At 48.3% G+C, this 14,241-nt stretch overlaps 4 protein-coding genes across 5 annotated transcripts; 3 read left to right on the top strand and 1 right to left on the bottom strand.

Annotated features, from left to right (window-relative positions):
- The first annotated feature begins 1,537 nt into the window (after positions 1 to 1,537).
- On the top strand, positions 1,538 to 2,338 carry LOC101784441 (protein GOS9). Of its 2 annotated transcripts, XM_004984032.4 has the most exons (2): positions 1,538 to 1,663; positions 1,754 to 2,338. In XM_004984032.4, exons 1-2 carry the CDS (start codon positions 1,661 to 1,663, stop codon positions 2,204 to 2,206), a joined length of 456 nt encoding a protein of 151 aa, XP_004984089.1. In that variant the 5' UTR covers positions 1,538 to 1,660; the 3' UTR covers positions 2,207 to 2,338. The 2 variants fall into 2 exon arrangements, with proteins under 2 accessions (XP_004984089.1, XP_022678547.1); XM_022822812.1 differs by lacking the exon at positions 1,538 to 1,663 and having other exon boundaries at positions 1,748 to 2,338.
- Positions 2,339 to 4,563: 2,225 nt separating this feature from the next.
- On the top strand, positions 4,564 to 5,147 carry LOC101776622 (horcolin). Its single transcript, XM_004986865.2, has 2 exons — positions 4,564 to 4,791; positions 4,893 to 5,147. Exons 1-2 carry the CDS (start codon positions 4,570 to 4,572, stop codon positions 5,145 to 5,147), a joined length of 477 nt encoding a protein of 158 aa, XP_004986922.2. The 5' UTR covers positions 4,564 to 4,569.
- Positions 5,148 to 5,283: 136 nt separating this feature from the next.
- Positions 5,284 to 12,132, top strand: LOC101783628 (WD repeat-containing protein 25). The gene is made up of 6 exons (XM_022823295.1): positions 5,284 to 5,447; positions 5,541 to 5,858; positions 8,034 to 8,445; positions 8,916 to 9,074; positions 10,669 to 11,153; positions 11,691 to 12,132. Exons 3-6 carry the CDS (start codon positions 8,124 to 8,126, stop codon positions 12,060 to 12,062), a joined length of 1,338 nt encoding a protein of 445 aa, XP_022679030.1. The 5' UTR covers positions 5,284 to 5,447; positions 5,541 to 5,858; positions 8,034 to 8,123; the 3' UTR covers positions 12,063 to 12,132.
- On the bottom strand, positions 12,060 to 13,041 carry LOC101784025 (protein SENESCENCE-ASSOCIATED GENE 21, mitochondrial). Its single transcript, XM_004984031.3, has 2 exons — positions 12,843 to 13,041; positions 12,060 to 12,645 (listed from the first exon to the last, which is right to left on the bottom strand). The coding sequence occupies exons 1-2, from the start codon at positions 12,995 to 12,997 to the stop codon at positions 12,399 to 12,401; spliced, it is 402 nt and encodes a 133-aa protein (XP_004984088.1). The 5' UTR covers positions 12,998 to 13,041; the 3' UTR covers positions 12,060 to 12,398.
- Positions 13,042 to 14,241: the final 1,200 nt, after the last annotated feature.

Genomic DNA, 14,241 nt, shown 5'->3' with positions numbered 1-14,241 from the left:
GAAGTAATTACTAGCTTAGGAGCACGGAATTTTCAAGTGGTTAGAGGACGAAGGGACGCCCTCTCATCCTTCATCTCATCCTCGCGTGCTCAACAACTGCAGCATTGTCGGCATATTCGTGCGCGCCGGGGAGACCTTGACCCGATTGGCCGACCCGTTCCTGTACTCTTGCTGTTTTCCTTTCTCAGTCCTTGTTTTTCTTGAACTTTTTGACATTCCTCATCTATCGCCATAGTATGAGTTTCGCCCTCATGTGCAAAACCGGGTATCGGCCGTCCCTCAACTTTAAAATTAGTTTATTTTTAGTCCCTCTGCTGTTTTGAGAATAGTTTCGCACGACATGACGCTAGAACCCACATGTCAGGTGGCTTTCTTCCTCCCCTCTCTTCCTCCTTACCCTTTCCGCACTTCACCCCACCCATCTCCGACCACCGGCCACCATGTACCGTCGGCGAAGTGCATCAGCATGACACGGCGCGACCGGTGCGCGTGGGCGGCAAGGAGTCCCGCATGTGCTCTTGCCACGACCACATGTGGGACTCCTTGCCCGTGCCCCTGGAGGTGCGACAGGATCCGCGACTGGTCCCGCGCGAGGAACTCGGCGAGCTCCTCGCCATGACGGGCCGAGGCGTCGAGGAGCGCTAGGTCGCAGATGTGGATCCGACGGCCCGTACAGGGTGCCAGCCTAGAGGAGCCAGTGGCGCCGGCGGCACGCAAAGGCGAGGGTATAGCGGTGGTACATGGCGGCCGGTGGTCGGAGGTGGGTGGGGTGGAGTGCGAAGTGGGGAAGGAGGAAGAGTGGGAAATCCACCTGGCATATCAGACCCACCGCCAAACACGTGGGGCCTATTATGGGACCTAGCGTAGAACGAGGGACGTCAAAAGGACTTTTTCCTTTTTGCTTCCAGGAGAGTAGCATTCAAGTATCCAACCTACCTCTCTGTTATGTGGGCTGATTTTGTTTTTTCCTGGCCATGTCTTGCCAATCAGATCTTTGGTTCCAAAGTTGGCTAACGAGATTTGGCCCACAATTTCTTTCTTTCTTGCTAGGCCCATGAGCGCATTTCATTCTAGTGGGCCTTGATTTTTTTTGAAAAGTAAAACCGGCAAAGTTTGTCAGGTTTGTATTAATTAATAGAGAGGGAGTTAAACAAGGTCTAGGCCAGAGCTGAAAATAAAAATAAATGTACAATATATACACATTAATAGGTGATTACTCCTCAAGCACAAGTGAAAGAAAAAACATTCATCATGGGACAAACTTCGATTCACTAAAAAAGAGATAAACAATGAAAGAAAAAACAGAAAGATTCAGTTAGATCTTTGCTGGCACAAGCACAAGTGACTGACGCTCGCATTGAGCCATGCGTATGACGAGATGCAGGTGCAGCTACTAGGTAGCTGGTAGTGGCGGAGGAGCTTTCGTCCAGTCATCCAGTGGTACCTGTAGCCATTGTGGACGACGTGGAGGGCGCACATCCCGTCCATACCAACTACCCAGCCCGTCACTGCACATCCGTCCCTTTCAACTACCACCCCCCGTCCATTTCTATATCTGAATTCCAAACGAGCCTGTTCTCGCATCGCATTCTTATTTTTTTTGCATAGCCCTCTGCTGAGCTCGTTCCGCGGCCGGCACTGCGAGTCCACGACGGACGACATGGTTTCCTTCCTCTGCTCTGCTCTCCTCGACCACACTACTCACTCCGCATTGTTACAACAGCTGATCCGTGTGTTGGTTTGCATCATGCAGAGCTCGTCGGCGGTGAAGGTCGGGACGTGGGGCGGCGACCGCGGGAGCCCGGTGGACATCACGGCGGCGCCGCGGCGGCTGGAGAGCATCTCCCTCCGGTGGGGCAAGGTCATCGACTGGATCTCCTTCACCTACCGGGACGGCGACGGCAACCTGCACACCGCCGGGCCCTGGGGCGGCGCCGCGAAAGGCCAGGGCGAGGGCGACGAGAACATCACCCTGGACGCGTCGGAGTACGTGACGGAGGTCGCCGGGACGATCGGCCCCATCGGGGACGCGCCCCACACCATCTCCTCGCTCAAGTTCGTCACCAACCGCGCCACCTACGGGCCCTTCGGCCGCGGCGCCGGGACGCCATTCAACGTCCCGCTCGACAACGCCAGCGTCGTCGCCATGTTCGCCCGCGCGGGGGACTACCTCGACGCCATCGGCTTCTACGTCCTCCCGCTCTGATGAATCCAAGCCGCCGATCATGATTTGAAGAATGCTGCTGCACTGCATGTTGTCCCGTTGTCAACTGTTGTTCTGTTAACCACCTGAGTTGGAATAAAAATGTCTCTTGACGCTGTTTTACGGCAACTACCACCATGCGGACGCTAGATAAGCTCCAAATCTTCACCAAATTTTCTGTGGACCAAATGAACACAAAATCCTCGTAAACCTTGCGTGCAGCTACATTAATAGCATGACGTGGACGCATGGAACGCGCAGGTCCACTACCCATATACAAACTTATCATGGGCCCAAAAATTAGATTCCAAAAAATATAATTACTGCCTAATCATCTTATTATGGGCCGGCACTTTTTTTTTCACGTGGAAACAGAATGCCGGCTCCTCGCCGGATGCATCTCGTTGCGCCGCGGTGGAGCTTCACCGGCATGAGGGCTGCAGGCCGGCCTCCGGCCACCAATCATGATGGGGGAGAGCACCGGAAGAGAGATGATATGACGAGGAATCCTTCTTGGTGGTTCTCAATGACATTAGGGCATCAAAGCGAGAGGAGCATGGGAGGCCATGGATGACATCCAAGCACGTACTGCCGCCAATGGAGGTGACGGTCTTGCGAGATATGCGCGGGACCCGAGTGCAGGATGCACCGTCCTTCCTTTGCGCCTCCGTTTTTCTCTCTGCCACGGTGGATCGGGAGCGCGAGGGTGCGGCGTATATTTGGCTCCCGACGCCGCCGATATTATTAAAGATTTGGTCCTTGTCAACCGGTTGAAATCGACGCTGCCGGCCGGGGTAAAGATTCATGGGGCTAACAAGCGTTTGCAGCTTATCTACGCACAAAGATGTTGGATTTCGATCCAACGGTGGAAACGGGTGTATCAATCAGTTGAAAAGGAGAGAGATGTCGTCTTCGTTCTACATAAAGTTCTCTCTCCATGATGTTTTCTGCTCATTGTCTTTATTCCTTAGCTGTTGCCTGTTGGCGCCTATTTGGGCTCCCAGCGGTGCTCTGCTAGAACCCATTCAATGGATGAATAGAAGAGCACCTGTTCAATCAATTGCACTCTTAACTAAGAATCAGATTACATGACGGCGATTACGCATTTTGTTTGGTTGACCTCTGTAACGTCATTCGAATACCACGTATCGTCAGATTTGATTGAAATACAGGCATTCCCGCTGAACAAGAAGAAGAGACAGAATTGAAAAGAATCAGCGATCCAATTTTGGGAGAAATTCACTGATAATTGGGAAGGAAACTAGTCTGTACATGCATAATCAAACGCACAAACGAAAAAAAAAAATTCCCAAATCTGTGTGCCCCAAAAACTTCAATCTGAAGCTAGATAGAGGAAACAAAGCTACAACAAATCAGGGCAAAGCATCACTCCGACCACGAGGGTGTTGCTGTTCCTGGCTTCCTGCCCATGGCGCCGTCATGCTCTTTCTTCATCATGCTTTGTGCTATTATTCATCAGACCTTGGAATGCCCTTCTTCCTCAGATCCAGGGAGGTGGAAGATGATTTTGTTTTGTAGAGACAGGAGGGGGAGGAGGCAATTGGTGGAGAACCAACCGGGTCCCTGCTGACGGGCGGAGTTGCTCCCCTGCTGCGTCGGCCGAGCCAGTGTCGAGCGAAGACCCGGAGGCGATGACGGAGTTTTGGAGCGGTATCAGTTTTGGGAAGGGCGGTATCTGTTCACGGTGGGACTCGATTACGAGAAGGCTAAAACAGACAGTGGTAATGGGATCTTGTTAACTCTCCGTTATCAAATTCTTTCTCTTGGCACCCTAAAAAAACTCAACAGTAGAGCTGCACTGACCGGTCGTACCTACTGGTGCTGTACGAAACTTTTCGGGCCCGTCAAGTTCGTGCAATAATCGTCAAGATTGTCTATGGTGTTGCAAGGCGTTGACTGTTGTGGATGGTCAACATCTGCGCCTCCGCGTCATCTAATTCACGTGGAGCATTATCTCCTCGAGATCTGGACGCAGCCTGAGCGGATCACACAGTTAAGAAAACGGCACTAGTTTATACGTGTTTCTGTTGCCTGGTCGTTGGACAGTGATCACCTTGCCTACACAATATGTGCACAGAGAAAGATTGAGAAAACAACGAGCTGTCAACTTGTGATGCCATTACCAAAAGCTCTCTATGTAAATAGCCTGCTCCCATCGTAGACTTCATATGCAAAGAAAAACACACGATCCTCTATTAGCTGCGCGCGATCGCTTTAACTGGTTGGTGCTGTGCTACTGCTACACAGGAAATGGTACGTACGTACGTACGTACGTACGCTTCCTTGTATTTTGCTAGTGGTACAAGTGCTCCGATTCGATAAAAATTAAAGATATACTCTCCTCCATGCTATCCCTACTGCAGGGTGTCGTCAAGATTGGGCCGTGGGGCGGCGAAGGAGGGCTCCACTGGGACATCCCGGCGATGGCGACGCCGCTGCGCCTGGATAGCATCACCGTCTGCAGCAGCCTCGCGGTCGTCGACGCCATCTCCTTCCGCTACTGGGACGCGCAGGGCGTGAAGCACGACGCCGGCCCGTGGGGCGGGAACGACGGCGACCCGTACGTCGTGAGTGCAGATCGATCAATGATCTCAACCTGTTACCTTCAAAGTTCTCTAACGAATTTCAACCTTGAGGCTGATAACCTGTTCGTCTGGGTGCACCACAGATTGCTCTTGAGCCTTCCGAGTTTCTGACGGAGGTCTCGGGGACGTTCGCCTACATCGGCACACAGCCGACGGACGCCGTGACGTCGCTCACCTTCGTCACCAACCTCAGGAAGCATGGCCCTTTCGGGGATGTGGACGGGACCCCCTTCAGCGTCCCGGTGCGCGACGGCGGCAGGATTGTCGCTCTGTTTGGACGCGGCTGGGATTACATCGACGCCATTGGGGTCTACGTCCGTGCCTTAGCTGGATCGTAACGCGTGGAGGCCCGAGATCCACCCATACCAGCTACCCAGTTGTCTCTCTCCTCTGTATCCAAATCCCAAACGAGCCTCTGGCTACATCTTATTGCTGCTCCGTTGTGCAGCCAGAGCTGCCAGTTCACGATATTGTCTGTCTCATCTGCTCTTTGTGCCCATCGTGTGGGGGAATAAGAGGAACTTCAGCAATAGCCTCTAGGTCCCTACTTTTTTTTTTGAGTAGGAGCTCTTCCAACTTTCTAAGACAACATTTTTCAACCTCAACTCCAACAACAGCCCCTACTGTTGATACGACATGTGGGACCCATCTGTCGATATCCTCTCTTTTTTTCCCCAAATCCCTTCCTAATCTTCCTCTCTTCCTCTGCTCTCTCTCCCACACGCACGAAGAGGGCAGCGCTCGGGGCCGGCGACGGGCGAGGCTTGGGGCCTGGCAACTCTCGGAGACCGGCTGGCGCATGACGCGTGGGGCCAAGCGCGTGAGCGGTGCATGGGGTCAGGCGCACCGGGTGGAGCAACGAGAGGCGTGCAGTCAGGCGAGGAGCGGCGCACGGGGCAAGGTGAGCGATGCGCGGGGCATGGGTGCTCGATTCCACGGACCCGATGCTCGATTCGACGGCGACCAGGCTCGATTCGACGGCGGGCGACCTCGATGTATCCAGGCTTAATTGTCGTGCTTTGATCACTGATGTGTCTTGTGTGTACAAGGTAATAAATACTACCCTTTCATTTTAAATTATAAGTTGTTTTAGTTTTTCAAGATAGATTTTGCTATGCAAAACGACCTGCAATTTTAAACGGAGGAAGTAGTGTGTACCAGCGGTCTGAGTTTGTTGCAACAAAACACGTGTCCTAAAGACAAGACCGAACAAAGGTTAGAGAGCCGAGGATTGATTGAATCACTCAACTTCTTGCTTTCAATTGTGGTAATAGACACCGAGGAGGAAATCAGACGATAGGAGCGAAAAGAAACCCGCGTCGCCCTAGGAGCAACGCAGGCGGCGCCGCCTCCCACCTCGCCTCCACCTCACCGCCGTCGGAGCTTGCCCACGGAAGTCCATCCGGTCACGATGAGGGCCGCGGCGGGCTCATCTCCCCCCCCGGAAGCCCCCTCCTCTCCCTCCACATCTTTCCCCACCCCAATCCTTTCCCGTTGCTGTTGCGGAAGGTGCCGGCGGCGGCCATCACCCCTAGGCCGGTGGTGCGTAGATCCAGCTCCGGCAAGCTTGGATCTGGTGCCATCCAACCCATTGGGGCCTCCCCTGATAGATCCATGGGAGGGCGTCATGGGGACCGGAGCTCACCTCGGCGGGCTCAAACTTCACTAGGCTGCTACCTGCTTCTTCTTCGTCGGCTCACCAGGTTGAGCTTCCACCACGCCGGTGAGGCCTTGCTGCTTCCCTGTGTCATCTTGCAGTGGTCCACGGGGTGAGTAGCCCATGGTCACCTGGTGGCATAGGGAGCCAGGGCCCTGTGGACCCGGTGCTGATAGCAGCAATGTTGCGTGAGTCTGCGGTGTTCCGCGGATGCCTTCAGCCCTAGTCGGGATTCCCCAGTTCCATCACCGACCATCATTGTGGACGACCGTGGTGGCGGCATGGGTATTTTCATTTTCTTTGGAGGTACTTCGACTTCCCTATTGGTGGCCATTTGATGGAGATTCACCATTTCTTGCTGTGCGATGAAAGTACCACGCCTGGTGTGTGGGAGGTGTCCTATCTCTGCTTGGGGAGGTGCCCTACCTCTACTTGCAAGTGTGCTAAGTGTGCTAAATCTCCAGGTGTCCATGGCTCTGCTTGTTGCCTTGCAGCATTTTGCTTTGTCGGTGGTCCTGCAGCGAAAGTGTCGTGCCCGGTGTGCGGGGAGGTCGCTGACCTCCGCACGGTCGATCGCCAAGGAAGCTTGTGGGTTCTCCCTAAGCCACATCATCATCTTCTTCCTTTGGTCATGGCCTTGATTTACATGGTTGCTGGTTTCATCCATGATTCGATACATGCCTGCTTCTGGCGTCTCTACTTCTTCATTGCACTCCTTGTTGGTGGTGTCATCAAATCAAATACCAGGTGCGTTTATTGTAGCCGACCTTCCCTCCTTCGAGGTTTCCTCCCCTTGTTGGGCGTTGGATGGCAGCAGGTGGAGCCTTGGATGTGTGGCGAAAGGTGCTGCCACTAGCTTGAAGGGAGGTCGGTGTTTCTAGCAAAGCTTTGGTCGGTGTTCTCCTTCTGCTTTTAGTCCCCTTGCTATTGTGGTGGTTCCTCATTCCTCAAGGCTTCCTCCCTTGTTGGACATGGTTGGAGGGCGGCGGCGGCGAGGCAAGGCGTAGTCACAAGGGGTGGTAGGTAGCACATTGGCTTTGTGAAGCTAGCAAGTATGTTGCTTGGTCTCGGTGCTATGTGGAGAATGATGGATTGTTTTTGGCTTGTGCAGATTATGGTCTTTGTCCTTAGGTTGGGGTTGTGCTTTCTCCTCCTTTTATTGTCTTCTTCTTTATTTCGTTACGTTATGCTCGCAGCTTAGGATATAATCCTTTGTACTCTTACTTGTGTCGAACTGCGCTAGCAGTTGCTGATATAATTTGTGGTTTGCCACACTTTTTAATGACAAGTTCAGGATGACATCTTGGCCGCCGTAGTTCTTGGGGATTAATAAGGGTATATAAAAGAACTTAATCCATCAGAATTTATATATTGTATTCGGATAAAATCATGTCATGTCTTCAGTCAGATTTTAATGGGCAGAGATTTGTTAATATTTTCGAGAACTAAATGTGGTTTGTGACTTGGATGGATCCAACATCCAAACGAGGGAGGGAGAAATTGGGCCAGCAGGCTATAGTGAATGTATTGGGCAACTAAACTTTCATGACATTGCCCACAACCGCAGGCCCAACAGCGTATTCCCCCAATTCCCCAGTCCATCTAATCCGGTCCAAAAAGGTGAAAGAAAGAAGAAAACTGAAACCGGCGACCGCCGATGGATCTCATCTCCGCCGCGTACGGCGCTACCTCCGACGACGACGACGGCGAACCGCCCTCCTCCCTGCCAGTCGCCACCGGGCCTGCCTCCTTCGCACCACCTCCCCTGAAGCGGCCGCGGTGGGAATATCAACCGTACCTCCCTCCACCTCAGTCCTCCCCTCAGCCGCCCCGGCCCGACGCAGCGCCGCCGCTGGCATCTCCGGCCAGCGGCAGGTACGTCTCCAAGAGGGAGCGTGCCATCCTAGCTGCATCCCGAGCACCCGTGGACTCCGCATCGCTCCTTCCTTCGCAGGCAACAGCAGCGGTTGATTCCTCTGGTGAGCTTTTGGCCCCACTTTGCAGCTGGTTGGAAGCGGAAATTTCTCTCCATGCGTCTATACTGATTTATCCTAGTATAAAATTCGTCCTGGGTTTCTAATGCTCACATGGGAAGACACAATGTGTGCACCGTGCAGCTTCACCAAACCTCTTGCTGAGTTTAGAATATTTTTGTGCAGATAAATTGATTTGATAACATTGTATTAGATTCCAGAATGAATTTAGTCTTGCATGATTAGATGTCTCAAAATGGTTTGAACTGTTTGGAGAACACTGTTCAGATCTTGGATAAAGGATATTAGAAAGCTTGCATTACCCATTGCTGTGCCTGTGTGTGAAAGCCAAAATGATTTGTCTCAAGAGTCCAGTTTTTTGTTATCATGATGATTTCTTGTGGGGCTTGTTTTTTCTTTATTATGTTGCTTGAACAGCCGTTTTTGTATCTTCACTGTAACATCTTTTGTTGCAGTTGGCTCCGTCATTGATTCAAATCTACGAGGTGACATTTTGCATTCCTTGCAATGCCAACCAAAGCCTGGATCAAGCAAAACTTTGCCATCAAAGCTCTCGGTTTCCCTAAAGGGTCACACTAAGGCAATCAATTGTGTAGATTGGTCGCCAACTCATGGTCAGTAATTATTCTTACATGATACTGCTTTGCTATTTTGTTTGACTTATAATTTCAATATAAGTGTGGTATTGGACCTAGGGTTGTGCATTAGGATATCAGAAAAATGCAGGATTCTCTCTCCAAAGACATAGTTCAATGGAAACTTTAGCCACTTTTTTTTTCTTTTTTTTTTGGGTAAGGAAACTTTAGCCACTGGGAATTGGGGTATGCAAACAGGGATACAATAAGGTGGTTATAGTCTAGCAAATGTGGGTAAACAACATGGGGAGATCTCTTACAATTACTAGGAAACGAAGCAGGTGCTTTTGCTACCAACATTAATGATATGAAACTGGCAAAATATTATCTATAAATTTCAGCCATGACACTTTTTATTTTTAAAATGCTACAAGAGAACAGCAGTGCAGGGTCTTTCACCAAATAACCATGTACTTGCTTGACTAACATATTTGACAAGTTTTTGGGTGGCATTCTCATTGTTCCCTACAATACAATCTGGCTAATAGATTAGCATTGATCCAAGTAAACTCATGATACAGATTACGGATAATGATGCTATGAAATGCATTGGTACACGGTAATGTTTTTCACTAAGAAGGCTATTAGGATTAAATGACCATTCTGCAATTCTAATCCTGTGTGAGCCAAGATATGTCACCTCTACTAACCACTTGCTCTTCATATTTGATTTTTACTGTTGTGGAGGTGCCTACAATTCATGCCCCTTGCTAATTTAATAGTGAATGGGGATGCTTATGGTTATCATACTTGGCAATATCTCTATGGAATTAGAAAAAGAATCCAAACAGACTGATCTTATAACATAAGAAATACCTCGATGAAAATATACCCTCGCTTCTTTCATTCATACTTTTGTGACATACCACCATCCTAGTCCTAGAGAAAAACCTTACTGATTCGTTTGCTTCTGCATAGTGGTAATAGGTTCTGATGGAGATCTTACTGCATAACTTTGCCTAGTCTAGTAGTCTTGAGCAACAAACAGGAGAAATTATTTGAATCAGTTTGACATGAGTGTGGGACATATCTGTGTTGAATAAAAAATTTGTAGTAAATCTGACTTCTTCTGAAATGTTAAGCTGTGTTGATATATACATTCTTATGTAACCTTGATGTTTCCTTGAAGAAAGAAAGTGTTGTTAGAGCCAAGAAAAGAACAAGGAAAGAAGATTATAAATGTGGTAGAGCATCAATAAAAGAGCTCATATCCATGACCACAGAACCCACATAAACTGCAATAATCGTTGGTGAGTTAATAACAGGAACCATAAACAAGCTTGTCTTTTCGACATAAATATCTTGATACCTTGTTGCTTAACTCAAAAGATATAAGTTCAGTTCCTTTTTATGTCTTTATGCTCCACTGTCAACTAATACTACTAACAATGTGGCGCATGCAACGATCTGATAGTAAGTTGAGGGTAAAATGACCAGCTTCAAATTTTGTTGGTTGGTTAATTGAGATATCGCTTTTGGACATACAGCATTCCCAGGATGGTTTCGCATAGTTTAATTGATAATAAATTTGACCAATTCAGGAGATGCTCATTAAGAAAAAAAATTATTGCAGCACATCTACTCACTTCTGCTGGAATGGATCATAGAGTCCATGTATGGAACGTATGGGACAAAGGGAATACTACTGCTCGTGTTTTGAAACATCACACTGCTGCTGTAAAGGATGTGAGGTGGTCCCCTCGTGGGCTCTCTTTACTTTCTGGAGGGCTTGATTGTTCCTTACAGCTAGTTGATGTTGTGGAGGGAAAAGTAATAAAAGTATTCAAGGAGGATCAAGCTGTGGATGTTATCAAGTTCAATCCAAGTAACCCCAATCTCTTCCTCTCTGGTGGGTCCAAGGGTTCTCTTAGGCTATGGGATATTCGAAGTGGCGTGGTCACAAAAGTATTTCATAGAAGCCTTGGAACCATCCTTGACATTGAATTCAGTGCTGATGGGAGACAGTTTATCTCTTCAACGGACACAACCAGAAGCAATATTAGTGAGAACACTATAATTGTCTGGGATGTCCTGCGACAAGTTCCTTTATCTAATCAGGTAATAGGTTTGTAACTATATTACTCAGGTGGACGTGACTCGCATCTCATCTTTGTTCATACCTTATGATCGTGTTACATCTATCTGCCTGCATCAGCATGTGTTTACAGCATGTTAAAAAAAGGTATAAAATAGTTAATTCAAAAAGGCAGTTAGTTTTTTTCTATTATAGATTAGAGAATAGTGATTATAAGGAAATTTTCACTTGAATATCTCTGTTTAACATGTAGAGGTTGAATATAGAGATTCACCATATTCTGGCATGGTGCAACACTAATGGTACTGAAGAATGGGCATAACATATTCTGGTAACATGAATGGGTACTTGGGTTTGTGTTAGACACTCAAATACAATGATTTGAGACATAATGAAGGTACAATTTTCATTGTGAACCAAAAAAAGTACAGGCCCATAATGACTAATCTCAACTCAGATAGTGAACCGATTGTTAGTCCATGGAATATATTGTTTAATAATAGGAATTGGTATCCTACCAGCGAATTGAAATTGACCGAAATCACCATTGTACATGGCAGGTTTATACCGAAGCATTCACGTGTCCATGTGTAAGATACCACCCGCACGAAGCTTCTTTTGTTGCACAATCCAACGGGAACTACATTGCGATTTTTTCAGCAAGGCCACCCTTCAAGCTGAACAAGTATCTGCGGTTCGAAGGACATGGGGTGTGGGGTTTCCCGGTAAAGTGCAATTTCTCTCCAAGCGGAAGAGAACTCGCATCTGGTTCATCCGATGGTTCCATTTACTTTTATGATTACAAATCCGCGAGGCTTTTAAGGAAAATAGAAGCCTTCAAAGAAGCATGCACTGATGTTGTGTACCACCCTGTAATGCCGAATGTGATTGCTTCATGCAGCTGGGGCGGTGAAATATCCGTTTTCGAATGATATATAATACAATGCCCATTACCGAAGTAATGTTGAGTGTTTTATGCAAACATTTTATGCTCCTGTGATATCCCTTGGAACGATAGGTGACAGGTGTGGATATACTGCTTAAAAGCAGCTTTCGGAAAGATCATGGAATAGATACTCCCACTAAAATGGCTGTCATTCGAGTTCTTTCTTGAAACTTCTACCATAACCCAAGGAATCCGATGCTACAGGTCCGAATGGATACTGCGTGTATATGCCCCGAAATTATACAACATATACACATGTATGGGCGATGGTTTATTTGGCGAATACGTACGGCCATATATACGCTGGTCACGTTCATTGTCATCATGCGCCTGGAGTTAAGTGTTCATTGTGCTGGAGCAGCCGGTTGCGGAGCTCGACGGCGTCCACCTCCTGGAACCGGTTCTCCGGGATCCAGCATCCCGTCTTGGGGTCCCTCATCCAGAACACGTCCTTGTTGCTCGTCGCCCTGCCGCCGCCATCCGCCGCGCCGTCCGCCGTCCTCCCCACGGCGGCGGTGGCGGAGACGTGGACGTTCACCGCTCTCGCGTAGACGCCGTAGCTTCGCCGGCTGCCATACATGCACAGGCACGCCAAAAAGTCAAATAATGCGTATACACAACACCCAACTTAGAACGATACGGTGTTGTTACTTGTTAGACACAATTAAAGTTAAGAATGATAGAATATGTAGTAGAAGAGCGAAAAACTTCACTGCGCTGGGTAAATATATAGGATAATGATGAAGAGCTGATTCAATGTAATTACTTGATGAGGCCGGACAGGACGCTGCTTATATTCGACATTGTTGGTCGCACAGCTATACAGGAGGGATATCTAGCAAGAAAAGAAAGATATGGAGCTTGATTTTTCGGTTTGCTTTGGTTGTGGTGTGAGCCAAGGTGGGCGTCGAAGATGTGCATTTTAAGATGGCCGATCGAAGAAGCGGCACACGGAATATAGGAGGAGGACGAATCTTGCAAAAGCTTTGGACAGGGGGAACTTGGTTATTCTTGGCCTAATTTCTGGATGGGTACCTCTATGCCTAACATGCCGATCGCTCGGTTATTCTTGGTTAACCTTTTTCCTTTTTCTTTAGCACAAAAACGTGAACCTCGATTGAGCACTCGTGCCTCTCGTTTTAGCTGGACATCGATCTTATGTAATACACTACATTTATGCTGCTGCACATGTATTGATTCCTGCGGATATAAGGCGTTTCATGTGATAGAAAGTCTACAAAATTCATATGGAAATCATATATTCCAAGCGGCACTACACACATGTTCAAAAGTATAGCATATCCAGATAGAGAACTCACCTTCCATACGTCCCCTTTTATCCCGATTTAAAGTTGGCCCGGATAAAAAGTTCACGAATCGAGACTAAAGCTCGGTCACTGGCGGGGGGCTCACCAACCGGGACCTTTTATCCCAGTTGCAAAGGCTAGTGGAAAAAAAAGTCCTGAGAGACCTTTTATCCCGGTTTGAAATCCCTCGAACCCTTTTGTACCGCTTTGTAATACCAACCGGGATAAAAGGGTCCCCCACGAGTTAATACAAAAGGATTGCATCCCCTGTATAGTCAGATGTGCTGTGTAGGTGGGATGTCAAGGAAGCTTCGCGTGAGGCTTGATGTTGTGGGTTCGAATCTCGCGCACGCGCATATTTCACGTGAAAAATCGCGTGACTTGTGTCTTGCGATATGCGCGTGGGCGAGTTTTCTACCAGTGATACGGATAGAATAATAATATATTTGTGTGGGTATTACCTGGTTGCATGCACAACTGGACCAAGCCCAACTGAACCCGCTCACGATATTTATCATGATGGAGGATGCTGCGAGCTCGACTTTGTGAAACGAGAATGTGATGCCGCCCCTACTGTTTTGCTTTATTTCATAGCTAGGAAAAGTCAATTTATCTTGAAATTCGTATTGGTGCAGGCACAGCCTTCACCAGGATTTGGCCAACCTAATATGCATATATGAATATACTGATTGATGGCTCCTTGGGATAGATATGGACATCAGGTTGATAGAAATCTAAACAAAAAATAATTGATAGTTGGAAACAGTAATAATATCCCAGCCTCACTGTTACAAAAACAATTTGTAGCAGCATCTAGTTCTTCTTCCATGGGCGCTCCTCACGAGCTTCTAGGGGCAG

Source organism: Setaria italica, chromosome IX, assembly GCF_000263155.2.
Source record: "Setaria italica strain Yugu1 chromosome IX, Setaria_italica_v2.0, whole genome shotgun sequence".
In the NCBI taxonomy this organism is placed as follows: Eukaryota; Viridiplantae; Streptophyta; class Magnoliopsida; order Poales; family Poaceae; genus Setaria; species Setaria italica.
The sequence above is the reverse complement of the archived record's forward strand: the minus strand, read 5'-3'. Positions and strand labels throughout refer to the sequence as shown.

Excerpts from the sequence above, each read along its gene's own strand:
- LOC101784441 (XM_022822812.1), top strand. The coding sequence starts at position 1,748 with ATGCAGAGCTCGTCGGCGGTGAAGGTCGGGACGTGGGGCGGCGACCGC.
- LOC101776622 (XM_004986865.2), top strand. The coding sequence starts at position 4,570 with ATGCTATCCCTACTGCAGGGTGTCGTCAAGATTGGGCCGTGGGGCGGC. Across the intron at positions 4,792-4,892 it reads ACGACGGCGACCCGTACGTC|ATTGCTCTTGAGCCTTCCGA; the intron begins GTGAGTGCAGAT and ends GGTGCACCACAG.
- LOC101783628 (XM_022823295.1), top strand. The coding sequence starts at position 8,124 with ATGGATCTCATCTCCGCCGCGTACGGCGCTACCTCCGACGACGACGAC. Across the intron at positions 8,446-8,915 it reads AGCAGCGGTTGATTCCTCTG|TTGGCTCCGTCATTGATTCA; the intron begins GTGAGCTTTTGG and ends CTTTTGTTGCAG. Across the intron at positions 11,154-11,690 it reads AAGTTCCTTTATCTAATCAG|GTTTATACCGAAGCATTCAC; the intron begins GTAATAGGTTTG and ends TGTACATGGCAG.
- LOC101784025 (XM_004984031.3), bottom strand. The coding sequence starts at position 12,997 with ATGCACATCTTCGACGCCCACCTTGGCTCACACCACAACCAAAGCAAA. Across the intron at positions 12,646-12,842 it reads GTCCTGTCCGGCCTCATCAA|CCGGCGAAGCTACGGCGTCT; the intron begins GTAATTACATTG and ends CATGTATGGCAG.